The sequence below is a fragment of the Hetaerina americana genome, unplaced genomic scaffold, assembly GCF_022747635.1.
Source record: "Hetaerina americana unplaced genomic scaffold, ioHetAmer1.1.p SCAF_44, whole genome shotgun sequence".
Classification (NCBI taxonomy): domain Eukaryota; kingdom Metazoa; phylum Arthropoda; class Insecta; order Odonata; family Calopterygidae; genus Hetaerina; species Hetaerina americana.
The window spans coordinates 4,042,299-4,063,683 of NW_027287030.1; the positions used below are offsets into that span (position 1 = coordinate 4,042,299).

At 37.1% G+C, this 21,385-nt stretch overlaps 2 protein-coding genes across 5 annotated transcripts in view; one reads left to right on the plus strand and one right to left on the minus strand.

The window, feature by feature from the left end:
- Nucleotides 1-11,033, plus strand: part of LOC139692940 (cell growth regulator with RING finger domain protein 1-like) — a 292,822-nt gene extending 281,789 nt beyond the window's left edge. For all 4 annotated transcript variants that reach the window (XM_071591264.1, XM_071591265.1, XM_071591266.1 and 1 more), the window contains 4 exons: nt 5,854-6,025; nt 7,633-7,783; nt 7,891-7,998; nt 9,216-11,033. In XM_071591264.1, coding sequence (XP_071447365.1) covers nt 5,854-6,025; nt 7,633-7,783; nt 7,891-7,998; nt 9,216-9,680 — 896 coding nt within the window. In that variant the 3' untranslated portion in view covers nt 9,681-11,033. The remainder of the gene's footprint in view (nt 1-5,853; nt 6,026-7,632; nt 7,784-7,890; nt 7,999-9,215) is intronic.
- A 23-nt stretch (nt 11,034-11,056) lies between these two features.
- On the minus strand, nt 11,057-21,364 carry LOC139692942 (tubulin epsilon and delta complex protein 1-like). Its single transcript, XM_071591268.1, has 6 exons — nt 21,187-21,364; nt 21,038-21,104; nt 20,750-20,964; nt 20,500-20,646; nt 16,876-17,052; nt 11,057-11,485 (listed from the first exon to the last, which is right to left on the minus strand). The coding sequence occupies exons 1-6, from the start codon at nt 21,304-21,306 to the stop codon at nt 11,105-11,107; spliced, it is 1,107 nt and encodes a 368-aa protein (XP_071447369.1). The 5' UTR covers nt 21,307-21,364; the 3' UTR covers nt 11,057-11,104.
- Between the last annotated feature and the right edge of the window lie 21 nt (nt 21,365-21,385).

The window sequence follows — 21,385 nt, forward strand, 5'->3', positions numbered from 1 at the left end:
GCGCCATTTATTTTAGGATCCGACTCTTCATTCAAGAAAGCTTTGATTAGTGGGAGAGAGAATTTATATTAGTCGAAAGTCTTTAGCTGAACACTCCAATGTGTTCATATTTAATATTTCCACGAAGTGTAGCCTGAAACCGTGGAGTATACTCGGGGTGTGTTGTTTAGGAAGGGCCAACGTGATGAGTCGGGCAGTGAACCAGGGTTAATCAGTAACGACAGCTGTTCTGTTGTTACTGATTATCCCTGGTTTACTGCCCGAAGTAATCAATACAGTTGGGAAAGCGAAGAAGGCGAAGGAAAAAGATATGCATGTTGGATTGAATGAAGGTAGCTAAAAAGTATGAAGAATGAAGAACAGTTGAATTTAGTGTGTGGTGGCTGATTGTTTTCTGTTAGAATAAGCTAAGATGTAGTGATATCCATCAAAAAACTGACTTGAACAGTACCAAATCATAATAAATGGTTTAATATAAATCTAAGGTTTGAAAGCGAGGGACATCTAAGTCGCTTTATTGCCATTTTTCGCAGAAGTCTTCAACATATAATCGCGTATTAAAATGCTCTGGATTCACCTTAATTGCTTCCTTTGGAGCGACACTAAGTACGACTGCTACTGGTGTGTATCCTAGCAGTTCTGCGTCCCGCGGGACACGCGTGTACCATTGTCACCGACCTGCCTGGTCCCCTCGGCCGCCGGCGAACGAGACTCGTGCGCGGGAAAGTTCATCCGTGGAGTTCCGAATTCAAGTACGCTTGAAGGCGAATTTCAGAAACCGAACTGTTTCTGTCAAAGGGATATCTGGTTTTATGTGACATTTCTAATTGAAAACGAAGGTAAAAAGTCTTATATTTTGAATGAATATGATACACGCCCTGGATCAAAAGATAAAATGTGTTTTTGGATATCCTTAATTATTGGAGAAACTGCAAGTGGATTTGCGAACTCTTCCCCTTTCAGTTTCAGTTACACACTCTACTTTGTGTTTTCTCCTTGGAGTGTTTCTCTCCGAGTAAAAGAATAATCGAATAATTTATGTAATAATTTTCCGCCGTTCTCATTTATATTTTATTTTCAGAGTTTTTAATCAACTCTCGCTCGAGCAAGTTTGATAATTTGATATTTTGAGGTTAAATTCAACACTCATTCTCCACTGAGTTTTTATGCTATCCATTTCTTGTTCTTTGGTTTGGATGTTAGAAATCTTTGTAGATGGGTTTTCCGAATTGAGGTATGTGGAAGTTATTTCTGCCCTCCGGGATAGTTTGTCGACTTCGAAAAATAAAATGTTCGAGCCTTAAAAGCCATCACACAAGTTTCATGCAAAATATACTCGTCCGATTATTGCCACATATAATCTAAGTTCATGGGGAAAATACATTTTGGATATTGGTAAACAAAATATGATATTTTCCCCCTGGGTTCTTTAATTTGCACGTTTAGGGACTGTTCAAAAATATTTGCCTTCCAAATCCAATTTATGCCAGCTTATAGGTTTATTAAAAATTTGTCATCTAATCTTTCATCAAAAAACGAGGATTGTCCCAATCTGGAAACCATGGAATTGTTTAAATAATATTTCAAGACTTTCGCACTAGAAGTTTCTACCCACTAATCATTTCTTCCTTCTTCTTACCTATCGATCGCCGTTGTTGTTACAACGGAAAGAGTGCAATAAATATATGGTAGAATAGATACCTGTGAATAGGTATGGCCTCACGTTTGTAACTATTTTGGCAGCAATCACACAAATAGGAAGCAATAAAATAATTACGCTGGCTATAATTGCTCAGCTGTTAACTCGCTTTCATTAGCAGTCTTTCTGCAAAAATAAAATGCCATTAACCATTGTTGGCAGTTATTCTCATTCCGTGGAATTCGTCATGGTTGATGCTCAAGGTCTTTCTATCCATGCATACTTAATGTGCTTCGGGTTGATAATTGAGTTTTCCTTGCATATTTTATTTTTAACCCGATCGCTATCTTATGTATTAATCTTCATAACTTTACTTCCCTGTATTTTTTTGCACTCTATATTTTTCCTTATTGGTAACTAGTTTTTATCCTTTTTCTGCAGTTCCTCCAGCAGAATTTTTAACTGAAGTGAGCTTGGGACTTTCAAAATTTAGGTTCCCCATATTTAAATATGATATGAATAAAAAATTGCGAACTTCATCAGTAATCTGGATTTCCTTGAGTTTTCCTCCATTTTGTCTGCAGGGAATCCGTGGGTATTTCTAAAATTGGTGGCGCTACGCCGTACTTTTCTCATGAATTGCACTTTCAAGGGTTGTCTCTGCGCGTATGCTTTGTTACTGCATATCTATGACGAATTCAGATAAATTTAGTGACACTCATTTTTTTAATGTGATCTTTTCATTTCAAATGAAGATAAAAATTCTTATATTTTGTATTCATATGATTCGCAGCCAGGATCAAAAGATAAAGCGTGTTCGGATATCCTCAACTGTTGGGAAAAAATTGCAAATAATTTGCGAATGTAAGTAAATGTTTCCCGTATATTTTTATCGGAAGCTACTCTGTTGCTAATGATCGGGAGTTAGAAAGAGTTACCCTCCCGAACCTGAATTCAGAGTTTCATTGTAAATATTGTTGGTAGTCATGCCATACGCAGGAAAAAATTCTTTTCGGCACCGGAGGTTAATTTCACAAAACTAGAAATGCATAAGTACTGGTTGTACTTGTTTTGTTCTTTCCACTCCTCATTTTACGGTGCTAAATATATCATTGTGGATACCTCCATCTTATATCATCGGCTACTCTCTTTTTTCTTATATTACATTCAACTCTCCAGTTACTTCGAACCATAAATGTGAGCTAATTAAAAGCACACGACTTTCAATCGCATGGTGGTAAAAGTGCTTGATTTATGGATTGGAAACAGGGCTCGTTCCAACCGATAGGAAAATGTCATTCAAACTTTCTCATGCTTAATGTCTCGCCACAGTTTCTGTGATATATATTCAGTGAATGCGACGAGATGCAGCACTGCGTCGATATGGATTAATTGATAATGCTTCTTCTACACAGTTCATGTCCTGAGGCTGGCTGACAAGTGGTTGAGTACATATCTAGTTCTTTTTAAACATTTATTATAATATATATCGTATATATTTATTATATATAATATAAAAATATATTATATATACAATATATATTTATCATATATTATATATATAATAAATATATATATATTTATTTATTTACATATTTATCGGTTTATAAAGTGGGACAGTCAGTCTTTATGCGTTGTAAGAAAAAATTATAATACAACGGTTTCAAAGTGTTAAAAATCATTCGCCTCTACTGGGATTCGAACCCGGATTCCTCGATGTCCGGCTGAGTGTGTCATCCAGTGTAGCTACCGAGGCGTCCTCAAACACTCCGAGATAACTTAAAAATTATCGATTGTAATATTTGTCTCCCATTTTGTCTGGAAGTCTAGCATGCCCATATTCTAGTACGGGATCTTAATGCACGTAATTTCCCGTTTGCTACAAAGAGCGATCTCGAATGTCCTGCACCTTTCTAAAAATCTTAGTCTGGCTCGCTGTTTCCGTGACTTCCCCTTTCCCGCCCCCGTCCCATTCCCTCTAATAGCCTTCTCGTTGTAGTTCTTCGCAAATCTGGCGGATCTACTGCGAGCAATTCCCAACTAATTAAAACTTTCTCCGGTATATCCCCCGTACACTTTCCGCCTTCTCTAAAGGTGACCTAACCGATATGAAATATCGCATCTCCATCACAACTCTTGTGTCACGTCTAGGAACCGGTCGTCCTGAATCAATGGAACCGAAACCCTTCGAGGCGATCCGGAAAAAATCGTTCGTTTTATTCCCAAGGAAAGCTTGAAGGAGAGAGAGCTGACGGCCAAGGATGGCGTGTTTCGAATTATTTCCTTCAGTCCCATGCATAATAGGTATGCCGAAAGCTAACGAGAAAAAAATCTCTCCGCGTCTCGGAAATCCTTTCTCCGCCTTCACGTATTCCGGAACTTGAGATTTATCTTCGAAAATGGGGTCTTCACTCTCACCGCCCTTCGCCAAACGCCATAATTCACAGGCGGCGGGACGCCCACGGTAAAAGCGTGAAGGTGTTTATCGCCGAAATGCCGATTCTAACGCCCCAATCCCCCCTTTGCTCCCCGCTCCCTCAGCCGTAATCTATCGATCTAATCGCCCGCGGTTTTCTTTCTCCCCGGTCCCGGTAAAGGCTCCTTTCAAGGAAGTGGGCCCGCGCGAACTTGTCCCTCCCTCTAAACAATTGAAGCTGTGTTTTTTCTCGTCCTAATTGTGACCGACAGAGGAGAAAGAAAGGGACGAGATGAGTTCGAGGGACACGGGTTTGCGTGCTGTAGCCGAATTATTTATTTATTTTAATCATTTGTTTACCGAGGGCGTTCTTCGAGACAAGAAAAAGAAAAGACTTGCTTGCGGCCAAAGGACGCGGTAGTCACTCCGGAGTGGATTAGGGGATGGGGTGGAAGTGATTTCCTGTTCCGGGATTACGTCAAGCGTGTCTGATGTGGCGCGGCACGCGGAGCACGTGCTGGCGAGTCTCGGGAACACCTCTGACTTTTGTAGAAAATTAATTGAAATAAAAAAGTAGGTTGTAAATTCGGAAAATAGTGTTCCTGGGACTCCTTTGATCAGAACGTGGAGTACGGGGAGACAGACAAAGCAAGACGTTTTAGATATGGTAAGGACAGAGAGAAAGTTGCCGGGTGGATAAGATTCTTATAAACGTGACTCAATGAGGTAGACGAGGTGCAACAATAATGATGAGTAGAATTATGAGAAAATCAAATTAGCACCTTACCACGAGTTTATTGTTAACGCTCTACGCATGGAACAACAGAAATACATGGTAATAATGGCTGGTTTTACTGTTTTGGACGCAATTCTTAACCTATAATTTCAACAACACAAATTAGACAAATGAAACCAATGAAGAAATGAAATAGCTATGCCTACATTTTCAAGAAATTATATCAGCATTTGAAAGTTAAAACCATTATTTCAGGCCTAAACTGGAATAATAACACTGTAATTACTTGAGTAATACAACCACTGTAAATTTTTATAAATGCTGGATGAAATATTTAAATCATCTTTCAGTTATCTGAGATGAAATGAATAGAGATCTTTCTGCATACAATGCCATACTAAGAAAGACTTGCGAAATCAAGGAATAATTGCTCATGGCTCTTTGCAGGCTCATCATAGGGCAATTGAGGAAATGGTAGTTCCTAATAATAATGTTTACTGCTGAATGGTTTACAATTTTATACTCCAACAACATGCAACATCATTCTCTTATAGTTTCCTTGCCACTTATCCCGACCCCTCGTATTCTTAGCTCCTCTGAGTAGTGTTCAAAAGAGATTGGTTTTTCATGCCCCATTGTGAATTTAATTAGCCATCTCTCACCAGCAGGTTCCTTGAAGAACATGACACCCCTATGCTAAAGAAAAATCACCTCAGGAAATGCTATGATCCCAACTTCCAGAAATTAACTCTTAGGTTATAATCAGTTAACAGAAAATGCCTGCGTGAAGTTACCCAAGCAAGAGTCATTGCTAATCCACTTAAAAATATTCACTTAGAGTGGCATATTTATGAGGTTTCTATTATTTAAAAAATCACTGATTAACCAAAACCCCTTCATGATTTTGGGTAAATCATGAAATCCTTCCCAACCCATCCTATACCCACTACTAATTGAGAGTTGATCACCCCAAATTCCTTTTTGGTTCTGACCATACTGTAGCTTGTTGTAGTTCACATAGGCCTTCCACATTATGCTGAATTTTTCCTCTCCTTCTTCCAGATCTCCAGTGCACTGTCTCCAGCCAAGTGCCTTATACACTCCAGGCATATTGGGGAGTGTCAATACGAGAGCTTCACCTCTTCTTGTGGCGGCCGTGGAGTGCCATGCGCTCAGCTGTCCAGCAGGGTCTCCTCCTGCATGGTCACCACCAGCAGAAGGGTGCCGTCTTTTTGTATCCTTTTTTGGTCATCAAAGGTCATAGTTACTTGTATGTCACTACACTTTGTGATGGCATGTAAATTCTGGAAAAATGCTGTGTTTTGATGCATTTGAATTATTACATGTTAATAGTGTCAATAACATTGTATATTATTATCTTTGACTGACCACACATTGTACTACTACTTGTATGTTTAAAGGATTTTAATTTTTGGTGGAAAAAATTTGAATGTTTTCAATATTCTTTGTTGGAACCAAGGGAAGGCTCTCATTAGGGCTCTGCCCATCTATTTCAGGTGACATTTTTTATTTGATTTATCACATACGTCAGATGTCCTCTCTGTATCAGGATTAATTCTATCATGGCATTTCATTAATTTCCTTCCTTTTCTGATCTAGGCTATGCTGATTCATTTTGCAAGAAGAATAGAAATATTTCTTATTATACAAAGGGTTCTTCAGGATAATTGATCAGTTCATCTGCATTTTCAAAGAAATAGTGCTTGAAGTGATGCTTTAATCCCATGGTGTAAGGCACACCAGGGATCGTAATATATAGAATTCATTATTGCAGGGAATAGATTTTAGTTTGATTAATAAAGAAGTGCACAGTAATATAGTTCCTAAAATGAGAAAACAATCCTCACTCTCATACTTTTAGGTGTTCACACAGGCATTTCTGACCGTATACGTAGCAGGGTGGCCATAGGATATAATTATGCAAATATTGTCTGGAATTTTTGGCAAAACAAAGAAAATCACTATTATCAGGCACAATACTTGAACACAGCCATTTTTTTAATTTTTTTCCAACTTGATGTTATTTTCTTTCACTGTCCTCTCTCCTTTTGCTAAAACCTCAAAGATCTTTAATTTGTTTGTCCTTTTGCATATTGTCTCTACTTGGCGTGAGTTTCAAGACAAACTGAGAAAGTAATAGGGTCCAAAAATGAGAAGTCCACTGAGTGTAGAGCTGCCTGAGACATGTCACCAAAAGGCGGCACTAAAATCATCTTCTGAACTGAGAATCTTGAAAATGGTAACCCAGTTTTAATCAACTACATAATTCAGGGGTGTTGTATCTAGTGTACTCAACTTCATTAGGATACCTGTGCTTTTCGTTAAAATTTGAAATATGTGCCTAGTGATTGGCCGACATGGAAAGATGGGTTCCATGTGCCCTCTGCAATTTTGCCTTTCTGCCACGATTGCCTTATTCTATTCAAAAAAGGTTTCCAGGTTAAGTTGAGCAAATACCCAGAACACTAATTGAAATTCCTCTTCTCCAATCAAATCAGGTGAGCAAAATTAAAGATACTGTTGAGCATGAATATTAATTTCTCTCTCACACAATTTAGGACCTCCAAATAAAAACAGTGAGAAACACTGACATATAGGTACATATCTACGCCATTAGAGACTTCTCCTTCTCTGTTACTGGTGACATGGCATCCCCCTGCCAAGCACCCTCATATTGACTTACAAGGATGTTGAGTTTTATTGCAAGATGTTGAAGGCATTGTTATGGTATGATCTATTTCCATGTTGCTATTAGCTAGCCAACGAGCCCTGCTTATCTTCCCTTAGCCCTGGTTTATCTTCCTTAACTCAAGCTCACAGGAAGCAGCCACATGGAGATGAGTTATTCACTCTCTTCCTGCCACGCCCTTCTGACCTTGATCTCGGAACACCACCCAGACTCTGCTATCCACTTGTCATCTTCCTCGTCAGAAATGATCATCCCACATTGGACCTGCACCCTGATGAAACTGTGAGTAATCGAACCAGTTAGCCAGCTCTGGTTTCTTATCGTTTTTAAGGCCTACTTTACCCATTATGAAAGTTTGTGTCATTCCATTTTCTGTTTTCCTTTTCCAGGTTGCTTTGATCAACGTGGTGCACATCAAAGACTCAGTCTGTACTCTTCCGACTAGTATTCTTGCGCAGTACCTAAAGCAAGCGAATGGGCAACTTTCATGTCTGAAGGTGAGGATTGGGGAGACGGGCTAGGAATTGGCTGTCTGGTAATGCATCCACAATGTGTTTGTCAGTTCATTTATGGGTTGATTGAACCCAGTCAATGACTATTGATGCTGTTAGAAGGGTTAAAAAAATGATTGCTCTACAATAATAATTTGGGAGGAGAAAGATGAAAATATTTTTTGTTTATATGATTTTGGGGCAATATGCCTCATGAGTTCATGCGGATCATTATTAAGTGATTAACAAATCGACAAATTGTATGAATAATAAGATAACTTACCATGCGGAAAAAATAAAATGCATAATATCATTTCCATCTTAATTAAGTAGAATGGGTCACAAAACTAATATCCTGTACGCTGGATCTGGCCAGCTAGTAGTTTCATCCCAGCATCCAATTAATGGGTCATACCTTGACAAATGTATAGCACAAAGCTTCCTTTGTTAAATTAGTATAGGTAATGATAGGGGCATTGGCTGATCGAGACTTTAACTCTGAGGCTCAAGATTTTAAAAAGTCTAATTTTGAAAACTAGCATCTTGATGTGGTGGAATTGATATGATCATTGTTCCTGATATAAGAAACCCATCCATACCAATAACATTGGAAGTGAGCTGAAAGGTGTTCCATACAGAAACTTTTCCTTTGTGAGACCACTACAAATGCATCTTATGGTAAATTGCCAGAATGGTGGTCATTTATGTGATGGTGTCGTGTCAAAAATACTATTCAAATAGGCAACAGGACTTCTAAAATTATTTTGCTCACTAAAGCATGATGAAAATAGGAATATAAATCAGAATTGCATCAGAAAAAGAACTGAAATTAGTGTTAATAAGTGAATCATTTTAAAAAGAGGGAATTGATGACAGCGACTCCTTATGGCTCTGAATCACCAGGTATATGAATGCCTCCATGTAGTAATAGTGGTTGTGTAGGGTCCTCTGTTAAAAATCTTTATAGCTTCTCAATACACCCTATTCATATGGTCTGCATAGAGGGAGGACTCAATTTTCCCCTCTCCTTACAACAGTCAGAGGGGATCTAATAACCCTGAGTGTGGAACAATACAAATTATTTCACCTCCATTGTGTAGACACTAACTCTATTCCACAAGTTAGACCTGTAGGAGTAAATTATTTCAGGAATGCGTACTTGTTTTGCTACGGGTAAATTTTTAGATCCTGTTGCATCATTTTCTCTTTGTTCTTCTCCACAGCAACTGTACTTGGCAACAGGCAACCCCCTCACATACGATGATGAACAGTCGGCCAAAGCATCTGGGGAGTGTGAGGCAATGGCTGTGCCTCCTGGTGGAGAGTCAACACTCCCCATTTCCCCGCAACCCATTCCAAGCAGCAACTCATCGTGGTCTAGTCCATCGTCACCGGTCCACGCAGTTGTAGAGCAGCTTTGCGTCGTGTGCCAATACTTCCCTCTATCGAGGGCCCTGCTGCCATGTCGACACACATGCGTCTGTGCTTCTTGCTTTGCCAAGCTGGATCGCTGTCCCATGTGTCGTGGTCCAATTCGATCATACTTCTGCATCCGGGGAGAGGAGTATATGCCGGGTGCTGATGGGAGTGGGTCAGGTGGTGGGTCACAGGCTTCAAAGCCACCCGCAATCTACAACTGGCTCATGACCTGGAACGATCGACTGATCGAATTCCTGGGATTCCACTGACCCACCCACCCACTCATTTGTGCGTGAATATCTCTTTTGTTTTGTGACCCTGGGTCATTCATTTAGCCTCTCCCAGAGTCGAGTAGATGGACCCAAATCCCTCCTCACCATATTTGGTCGTTCACTGCACGATTGATTATGGATCGGCCAGAGGCCACAACCACTTGAGGATGTGGCGCTGTGTGACTGCTTGGTCATCTGAAAGTCATTTTGCCTGGGGACATGGCGTTTTGATAGGAGATTTTTTCTTCCCACTGACCACAACCGATTGACACCATTTTACGAGTAAGAGTGTTTTCCCGACTAAACGACCAATCAGGACATGTTGTCTATATGGTAGTTGGGGTGGTGTTGAATTTAGTGCATTTGGGTGCTCTGTCATCCGAATGTCACGCAATTGATTATTTTTAGTATCTCAAACTTGGTGGGCGTCTTTTGTCAAGGCTGCTAATCCATTTCATCATGGAGTGCTCCCGATCCTTCATTATCATTTTGGGAGATAACTTTAAACTGCTGTTTTTAGCAATGGTTGACTCATTTACTTTAGGTAGGTTACAGAAATTATAATTTTTGTGTATATAGTTTTCTCCCTTCTTGAATCCAGTGTACTACTAACTATCTCGACTGCCTGATCAGATGTGTTTCTGTTAAAGAGGCTTGAAATATTGTGAGAATCACAAATTTGGGCATTCAAAAAAAAATAACTTTACCCTTTAAGTCCAATAACATTCTTATAATTTTCCCTGCAAATGAAATGTTCGAAGTTTATTTTGCATAGTGCTCATCTATTAGTGAAATTGGACCCGCTGTTTTTTGTGCTTTTTTATTTCATAGGATTAAATGTTGATTGCCTTAAGGGCAATGGATGAAACTTAGTTTTGCATCAATTTTTAAACTGGAACTTTTAATTGTGCTTTGTAAAAAGTGCCAGAAAAGTTGATAACTTAGAAAATATCATGAACTTTTTTAATTAGAAGAACTAGGGTGGTATATGTATACTCATAATATGAGCTTCTCTGGTGTTTTCCTTTTCATGATGTGTGTGTAAATTTAATTCAAGTCCAGGTGTGGCCAATTATGAAGATTTTATAGCAATCACAAAAGATGGTTTACTTTTAACCTGAGCTTATGTAAAAAGGTTTCGCTAACAATATTTGTTAAATTTTAATCATCTTTCAAATGGAATTACTGTAGAAAGGAAAAATACTTAACAAGCCCTTGTGAATATAGTCTGTGATAATGTTAGGTATTGTGAAGTGATATTTATTGTAAGTTGTCTAATGATTGAAATCTCAATTGGATTGAACATTGTCAGATGGCGCTGAGATTATAAAGAAATGTTTTTAAATGTGATTGTTGATATTTATTTACCCCGACTAAAGTCAAGCATCTTTTATTGTATCAACTTGATTTTTTTCAAGCATTTAATTATTATTTGTGTACATTTGAGGAATAACAAACAATACTGATCCTAACTTAGTTTCGGCAATATATTTCAAAAGTGAGTATAGTTCCATTTCCAATTTTTTCACTGATTCCTTATGAAAATTTAACTTGGATTCAACTCTCTTTTGCAGGAAATTCAAGTCTGAATGTTCAATTTTGTTTCTGGAAGACTGAAATATAAATTGAGGAAAGTTTCCTCCATTGAAAGAGGCAGTATTTTCAGCATCTTCTTCACCACTTATTTTACAGTTAAAGGCAGCGAGAAGTATTTGGATAAGCTCGGTCACTGGTTCAACATTATCAGCTCTGAGTAAGGAGGAACTGCAACTATCCATCTCAGCCTTTTCCAGCACCGTATCCTAAAATGATGGATACAATTTTTTAATTTAGTACCATTAAATGCACTCAACAAAGCCGCAACATAGAGTGAAACACAATTACTTTTATCTGCACATGTGCTCTTTAAGTGGACAAAATCATTATAAAAATATAATTTTCAGAATATTTTTTACAGACAAATTACAGATTTTATGTCAAATTTCACTGCTTGTCAACCAGCATTAGCTCCCATGGGTTTCATGTCATACTTTAATCCCTCACTCTGTAACTGATATGTCACCTTTGAGAATTGTCAATCGGAAGGTAAATTGTGACAGACAAAATTGGAGGGCAAATTCCTTTCCATCTGTCTCCCATGATGCTCAACTAACCTGAAAATCACTTACTTCACTTGGTTCTTTATATGACGTAGCCAATCATCCAGGGTTAGAACCACTGACTCCTCAGGTCAATAGTTAAATACTCTACTCCTAGTCAAATATCTAATAAAATGACACTATATAAATCTTGTGTATGGAACCACAGTCCTTATTACTTTGAAAATGTTAGTAAACTACAGACTGAATTAATTATTTCTGAGTCTATGGATATCAAAGACATACATATTTTGCAAATAAGACCTTTGTCCATACTCATTTACGTGTCTACTCGCCGTTTTGAACTTGATTCAACACATTCATATGGAAGTATAAACAAATGAATCAAAAATCATAAGGTGCCATTTAAACAAGCAGTAACAACATCTAATATGAACACACTGGAAGAATTACTAATAACTCAAGTTTTAAGGCACGCTCAGTGAATTTTGAATCCAAATTTGTGGTCGACCTAAGATTTTAACTAAGACTATCACAATTCAATACAGGTTTGGCTGGAGGCTTTCCCTTAATTTTGGACAGTAACGCTTCATGGATTCAAAACCTGGTCAAGACCAGGAAAAGTGCAAATAAGAAACTTCTGAGATACAGGTAAGAAGAAAATAAAGAGAAAAGAGAGGAAGATTAATGACCCAAGTTTTAAATTTGATAGAAGAGAGGAAGTTTCTTCATGGAATTCAAAGAAGGCAGAAGAAGTGGAGATTTTGAGAAGCAAAAGGTATGCTGAGGGCTAATGCTAAATAAGTGGAGAGAGAGGATAGAAGAGGCTCTACGGATGACATAAAGGAAGGTATGAAAAAGTGAAGTGATGGAAATAATAGAGATCAAACATAATGGAGTCCACACAATACCTAGTACACATCTTTGACAAATACATTACATATGATGATAATGTGCTTTTTGTGTCATTTATATCCCAAAAAGTAATACCATGAAAGTGGCAGTTTTACAAAATTTACACAATTTAATCAATTACATGGGTTGATACCAGAATGCATTCATTTTCAAATGCTTGAATAGATGCATATTAATTTGTACCGTTAATGACAAACCACTGTTTACACTATGCATTTTGGGCAATTTTTCTCACAATTCCTTGGCTGTGTGTGCATAGAGCGATTGTTATGCCCTATAATGACGGAATATCATGCACATTTTTTCCCTTAGTCTTTATTCAGCAGTTGGCAATTCCTGTAATCGACCCATTATTGTGTTCAATTGATTTGCTTTCAAAATATTTTCACCCCTAACTTCACTGGCCCTCACTCTACTGGATTCAATCATTACATCTTCTGGGCTATCCAAAAGTAATATACTTTGACCCCTGCCTTCACTGGAACTCACTCTATTAAACTAGATGAACATTCCTCATTGATCATCCACATACTTAATTTTAAAACTGCCTTCTTGCAGTTGATTTTGAGTATTGACTGATAGAATCGATGGATTGGGACAAGGCCACGGCCATTTATTATCACCGAGGCAATAATATCATCATGATTGGAGCTGCAGAAATATTGAATAGACATGACAGGAGAAGGAGAGCAATTTGTACAAGCCAGTGAAGCCAGAGGGAGAGCAGTAGGGGGCTGTTAAATATGGTGCAAGAGGATTTGGTGTAGGAAGCCAGAGAGGCATTCAGAAATTTAATGAGAATGGTGGAGGATCATATCAACAATATACTTGTATTAGGCCATGTTGCGTTTAGTATTGGGTGAGTTCTACATTCACCAATCAGACCAAACCTTTGGGTTGATAACTATGGTGTAAGGTAAGCACTGTAGGTTAAGTTTGTTTTTCTGAATCACCGGAAAATATTCTCTTTTACTGAATTATTTGTTAAAAATTCTTAATACCAAAGTCCATATTCTAGGTATCACAATCAAGACAGGAATAGAATGGAATTCTTGAAAAGTTCAAGTCCCTGTGGAAAATCCAATCGTGATGATTGGGTGCCAGGGATGGGAACCACATAGTTTCCCACTGACTAAATTATTGGCTCTCATTCCTCTGTTTAAAAAGGGGGTCACTCCATCATTCTGCAAGCAATCGCTGATCTGACGTATACAGTTATTTAAGTGGATGTTGGCATTAATAGCAGAATCAGTGGTAAGGAGTGTTTCGGGAGAGCACACCATCAGCAGCAATTGCCAGTAACTCCCTAAACCTCCTGCCTCACGGCCACTTGGAACCACCATACATGCTAGTGGCGGATGATGCTTTCCTTTTAACCTACTCATATTTTGAAGCTGTGCCCAAAATGATCTAATAGAAGATAAGAGGAATTTTAATGAAGAGATTCACAATTTTCCTTGCAACTATAAACCTATTTCCCAAGATAGTGGATACTATAAATCTCATTTTAGTGGCACTTCACAGCTACTTGCATGTTACAAACAGTGTGCTACACTGCAAAAGTGGATAAATGTTATACACTAGAAATACCTTCACATGTAGTCCATAAACCAGCCAGCTCAGCTTTTTGAATGAAGGATGAATATGAAAATTACTTCAACAACCATCAGAGTATGTAGTCAGAGAAAGAAATTTGAAGAAGCTTAATCCATTTAAAATATTTAATCTTGTCACTCATAAAATATTCTCTCAATTTCAAATTTTATTTGATTCTTCGTTGTCCCATTCTCAACTCTCTGCAGTTACTGAACAACAGTTTTCTGAATATTGCCTCCATTTCCTCAGGCACTACTGACAATGGTAAAGACATGGTGCCCAGTGCTTAAGCAGCAGTATAAAACAGTTTACTAGCACCTCGTTGAGGAGAAGAGCCCATTCTTCTTTTTTGCCAACCCTGACGCACCTGACACCTCCACATGCAATAGGGGGAGCACTTAATGACTGACTGCCATCAAGTACCCCCCCCCCCTGTGTCCATTGATTTGGTGGCATCATCATCTACCCTTTCCCCTTCTTCATAATGGGAATATCTCCCTCTATAAAACTGCCTGTACACTGTGTAAAATATAAGTCCCTGACTTATAGGAGATTGCTATTGGCAACATTATTGATATCCAAACCATTTTCACATCTGATTAATTAATTAATGTATGATTTTTAATATTCCTATCTTTAGACATTTTCTAATAGAATCTAACATTTACCATGTGGACTATGTGGTAACACTTTTTGCTACAGGTAAGGATTGTTTTTTCAAGAAACTGATGTCAACTAAACATTTACTCCTTTAGCTTCCAAAATTAATTGTAGCCAGTAATTATTTTACAGTAATTAGGGTTAACTTTTATTTTTAAATCATAATTTTAATATGGCCTCAGAAATGTCAAGCCAATAGTGTGTCCAACTAAAATTATTAAATTACCTAAAAAATGCCATACAGGGAGGACACTTTCTCTTGCCTGCTCATGGGCTGCAAAGGTAATAAAATAAGTAAGGCACATAAACCTAAAAAAGTAATGGGTAACTAAATTATCTTGCTACTTAATTGTCATTACTACTGGTATCATATTAAATTACATCATATTTAAACAAATAAATAGCAATGTTTCATAATTATGTATATACTCAGTGAATATATTCCTGACTCTCTTCTCATTTGAATTTGCCACCTTCCATCTGTCTTATGTTGGCTCAGGTAGAATGCCACTTCCTTTCTTAATCATCTGGTAAAGCATTTAGGCTACAAACAAACAAATCTGAGAGTTCTTCTGAATGAGGTAATGTAACTTCTATTTCCAATGCATTAAGAATTATCAGAGTTAGAAATGAATGTCTTTTTCTATGTCATCTCCTCCACAAATTCTCACATAAGAAGAATTGTCTTCTTTTTGTATAGTTAGTTTCCTCAATTGTAGAGACAAAACCTCTCAATAACCGGCAAAATGAGCTTCTCCAACTGTGTCTTCCACTAACTCATTTAAGAGAACCTAATAATTACTTAATTTACACGGTAAAAATATTATTTAGGTATTTCAGAACCTGTGTTGGTCAAAGAAGGATAGAGTATGGTCAAGCAAAGGCAAGGATCAAAACTTAATGGCAATCAAGAGATGAAAATCCAATTTTTACAAGACTCTTAGACTAACCAAAACATCGAGAATTCTATTTTAGGAGTCCAAGAGGAGCAGTACAGTGAGATCCAGTGAATGCAGTGATTTAAATATTAAAAATCACCCAAAAAAGGTAAACCAGCTGATTACCAGGAATCGAAACAAGCGCAAGTTATTTCAGTTAGCCACCATCAAATGTATCAGCAGGACTTCACCTAGTAGACTTATGTGTGGAATTTCCAAGAATGCTTTCATGGAATTCATGTTCAAGCAATCAAGCATATTTTTGCATTTACACAATGAATTGTTGATCACGAATACGATCTACCTTTCGCCCTTACAATTAATTGCATAATGTAAGCATGCCTTGATAAAATGTTCAAATGCTTTGCAAGTGGTATTGTTCCTTTTTACGGTTGGTGACCTAACACTCCCCGCCACACACCCTTGCGGCAGCTTGCGGGGTATTATGTAGATGTAGAATCTTTGCACATTCAAGGTGATTCTAAAATGAATTTCAGTCAAATATACCTTAATGCTAATACTTAAGGTTATTTTGAAACTAATCTTGTGTGAACTCTTCCTAACATGCAGTTAACCAAACTGACACAGAACATATTACAGTACTTGCAAAGCAAAATAAAATCATTATTAAGCCACCTCTCAAAGAGATAAAAATCATTTCTGAACTACCATATTTATTAATTCAGAGTTCCAAACAAATGAATGGTCCCCTGGTCACTCAAATATATTTCTCAGAAATCATCCTTCCTCATAAGATGGTGCACAATGCTATCACCATTTAGGATACAGGTAATCTGTAACCTCTAAACTTGATAAACCTGTATCATCCCTTCTTTCCTGAAGGATGGATAGTGCAACTGCTGTCAACTGAAGACAGTCCTATGTGAAGGGAAAATCGAAAGCCAGGCAGCTTTTTCCACCAAAATGAGAGACCATTGACTATCTTTCCTTGTAACTGCTTATAATTATGGGTTGAAATCTTACCATCCACTTCCAAAATACACTCCTGCATTCATTCCATTTTAAATGGGTGTCCAAGATACTCCTCAGTTCCAGGGCTGATTTATGAATAGATGGGTTAATTTCATCTTGAAGGAGAAGATTTGCCTCATCCACAGACAAATGAGGAAGTCCATTAATGTTTTGAGTGGCCTGATGAACCTTAAACACAAAGATAACGTTTATTATGTACACCCAAATGGTACTAATTTTTTATACACATGGCATAAAAATGAAACAAATAATTCACTATTTGGTAATTACATGCAGATTCGATTACTGAAGGTCTCTCCGGAAATATCGCCACAAAAGAGGAAAATTCAGGGCCAAAAATGTATGAGTTGTACAATGACACCATATCACCTAATTAAGATATAATTAAAGCAATAGCAAAAATAGGAATTGGAATAAAAACTATAATGGTGTGAAATCAACAATTTAAAAGTATTAATGATAAAATGTTTCAGTCGAGTGATGGCCCACAAAACCTGCTGCTAGTAGGCACACAAAGATGAATTGAGTACCAGCGGATTGCCATTAAACATGCCTTCAGATACCTATTTTTTAGCCATACCTCAGAGCACATGGGTAAAGAGATAGGGGAAACAACCGGGATTAGGTGGAATAGGAAATGGTAGTAATGGGTATGGAAAAACGCCTCCACAAGGGAGGTTGGGTGTCAAATTGTGTGCCTTGTAGGTCAATGACTCATCATAGAGGCATGGAGATATTCAAAAAGGAATGGAGAATAATGTAATGTGGACATTAAAAAGCTCAATTTCCTATGAGTTTGAATTGTTTCCACAAAGTACTGCCTGAAATGATAATTTCCCAAGCCCAAAATATTGATTGCATATACAAGGGATTTTAGCCCCATTAAATATTTGAAGAATGAATTATGGATAATATATGTTAATAAGACATTGAATAAAGCTCTGTGTTTTCAATCAAACCCTAAGTCTATAGCATGTTGGCGTAAATTTGAAATTTTAAATGAGTCGGTAAAATTTTCTTAAGCTTGATCTCATGACAAAATATCCAGGAGCCAAATTCAGGATTCTAAGCAAACAATTCTAAATGCATATTTTCAAATATTTTTTCTAGGTGCATATATAACAATTCCCCAACATTTCAACACCCTTAATTATTTGAACTACACACTGTTGCCTTTCATTCATATTTTTCCAATGATAGACATTTGAGTCCAAAGAGCCTTTTGTGGGTGGTAAGTGATGTCTAACCTACCTTCCCATCAAATATTACAATTCTCACTTATCTAGCATTTCTAGATCAGTATACATCTGTACTAAATCAATGAAAATATTCACTACACAGAATAACTGAAGAAGTAATTTGAGTTTATGAAGTAGGAAAGCTATGTTAAACACTAAAATGGGAGAAAATAAACCACACAAGATGGATCAGTTTGCATACTATATTTGGGCAATATCAAAGGAAAATGGGCTTGTAAGTTGAAACATTTGACAGGGGATTGTGTAGCCAAGAAAGAATTTACAAGAGAATTGATGGCAGGTACACGTCGTAAAGAGTTGAAAAAAGATAATTAGAGACGATGTGAAGCATAGGCTTAAATGAATCTGAAACTAGGTATTTGAGGCAAGAGGATGAGTGTAGATTGGAGGGTTGTGAAACACAAGCATGGAAAAGAATGAAGAAAATAAGTTGGACAAAGAAAAGGCGAAGACTGAAATGTTCGATACATTGGGCAATGGGGTAAAGTTGAGAGGAAACATTAAAAAAAATATGGAAAAAGTGGGTGCAGGATATACTGAAAAATAGTGGGATGCAGAAGGACGGAGTAGATTGAAGAATTTTAGGTAAACAAGGTATAGGTAGGAAGAGAATAGGCTTTTCAGACAGCATGTAGGCAGCTAATAGTTCTGAAGAAATGAAGGACACACACAATATACAGCACACAAAAGGAAGTTCTCACTACAGACTATAAGTCATCACAGACAACCCAAAACCTAACCTCAAAGGTATGTAAAATCCTTAAAAGTGATAGAACAATTCACAGGACAGCAATACTTGCAGTGGCCGACAAATATTTTTAAAATGACAACAGAATTTTCTACCAACAACTCATGAGTATCGCACAACATTAACTATATACAGTACACTACCTCTTACACAGCCACTAAATATATGACCTTAAGAGAGGTCAAGATAGGTTAAAGGCAGGTAGAGTAAAAACAGATTTGAAGTAATAAATTGAATAATACCATTGATAATATTCTGACAGAAATTGGTTTTCTTATAATACAAAAGAACATTGATAAAAAATATACAATCTGATGAAATCCACCGTGCTATTCTCCCTCCATGAATTATGCCATCATTTGGAAGTCAAAGCACAACTGACAAATCTTAAACAGATTCCTTTAAATTAGAGGTCAAGGTCTAAGATAGTGATTCATCATATGAACAAAAAGAGACCCAGGAGAGTATCTGGTGAATAATGCATATAAAAGGCAATCAACTAATGATAATGTAGTGTAATTGATTGATTCATCAACTGCAATAGATTGCGTCAAAATACTATTACTATTCATGGAATTTTACTGTTCGCTAACAAGGAAGCAGTTCATTGGAAAAGAGAACAAGCAAAGAATAGAGCCTTTGAAATATTATACAGGAGGAGAATGCAGAAGATTAAATGGAAGGAATGAGGAGGTATACTGAAGAGCCAAGTATTATAAAGAAAACTCTACGGCACAAAAGAACTCAAAGGATTGGACACACCTTGAGGCACAATGGATTAGTTAAAATCATATTGGAAAGTAAAACCGAAAGGAAGAACCCACAACGAAGACCAAGGGGCAAGGAAAAATCAAGAAGGAAGTGACACTGACAATCTATCACGGGATGAGGGAATCAACATTTAATAAAGAACAGAGATCTGCAGTAAACCAACCTTAGGTCTGTAATACTGATGATGATGAGTCTACAGTTTAAGGTAGTTTTTGAATGGACACATGAAATAACCACAACTACATCAATAAATTTTACCTAACACTAAGCAATGTGATACCCTACACTAAAATAAATTTAGTTAAGGATTTTAGCCATGACAAATGAAATGGGACGCCACCACACCAATCTGATCCTACAAAGCAGATTGAGAATAAATAATAAATAAGAATTATACCAATGACATGGGCGTACAGAAATGGAAATGTGTCACTACATCAGGGTGCTGAATAACCTAAAAAGAATGGTTTGGCGAATACTTGACAGGTGAAGAAAGAAGTTTCAAAACAATACTGAAAAGTATGGTCTTATTAATATTATGACGTACAACACCCTGCTGAGGAAAATCGTAGAAATAAACAGGTAAAACTGGAAGAGAGCCTTAAAAGAGATGTAAGGAAAGATCTATGAAAAATCTAAAACCAATTTCAGGAGTGGATTGCCACACTTTGATGTATTTACCGGTGATAAAGAACCTTTGTACAATGTTAAAAAGAAATTGTTTTATTAGAACGCCAGGAAAATGAATGGTAGTCAATTCAAGTTCAAAGAGGTTCATTACTTTCAATTATATCATTTACAGAATGCAAAAAACATAAATTAACCCATGTAACTTACTTTGTCAGTTAACTTAATTAATTCCTCACTGGAGTTATACATGTTTTTCACGCAATTTTTCAGCTTTGTACAAAGAAGTAAAGTATAATTGAGACTATCACCATATGAGAAATTTTTTCTCCAGTTCCCGGTGTCCTCTTCTTTAAACTATAATAGATATTCAGTATGAAAACTGCGAATTAGAAAACAGAAACTAATAATGGCAGAATCATTGCAATATGATGCAGATAAAAATGAATGCATACATTACCTCTGGAGCGGTATTGCACATGCTTATTTGCCTCTTAAAATTTAGCATTTTCTTACGAATAAGAACGTCCAGAATGTCTTCCTTTGCAATTAACCATGCTATGGCTATTAGCAATTCTCGACTCCCGCATTTCTTACTAGACGGAAGTCTATAGAAATCAATTCTAGTGTATCCTAGAGAGGCTAGACAGCACTTCACAAACAACACGTCGCCATCTGAAGAACGAACACAAAGGCTCAGTCAGTAATTCAAAAAACACTCTTCTTTGAAGAAAAATCTTATAAATACCTTGCTCAGCAAGACCTTCGGAAGACTGCCGACAAAATGAAAGTAACACTTGCCACAGTGTTTCCACCTAGTAACGACAAAATCACAGTTTAGCGTATGAAATTAAAATTGAATACTACAAATTGCTAATTGAGTGAAATATGAAGTACATTTTTATCTCCAATTTGATTGAATTTTGCAAGACGCAAGTGTTCAGATTTTAAGTCCACATTGCACAAGGCCCTTATTTCTTTAGAAAGCAATATCAAGCTATTTTTGATTTCATTCATTACTCAAATAATAACACTCCGCGCTTAGACACAGCTGCATTGCTTCCCGCCGCATTTCTTAAATAAACACACTGCAGAT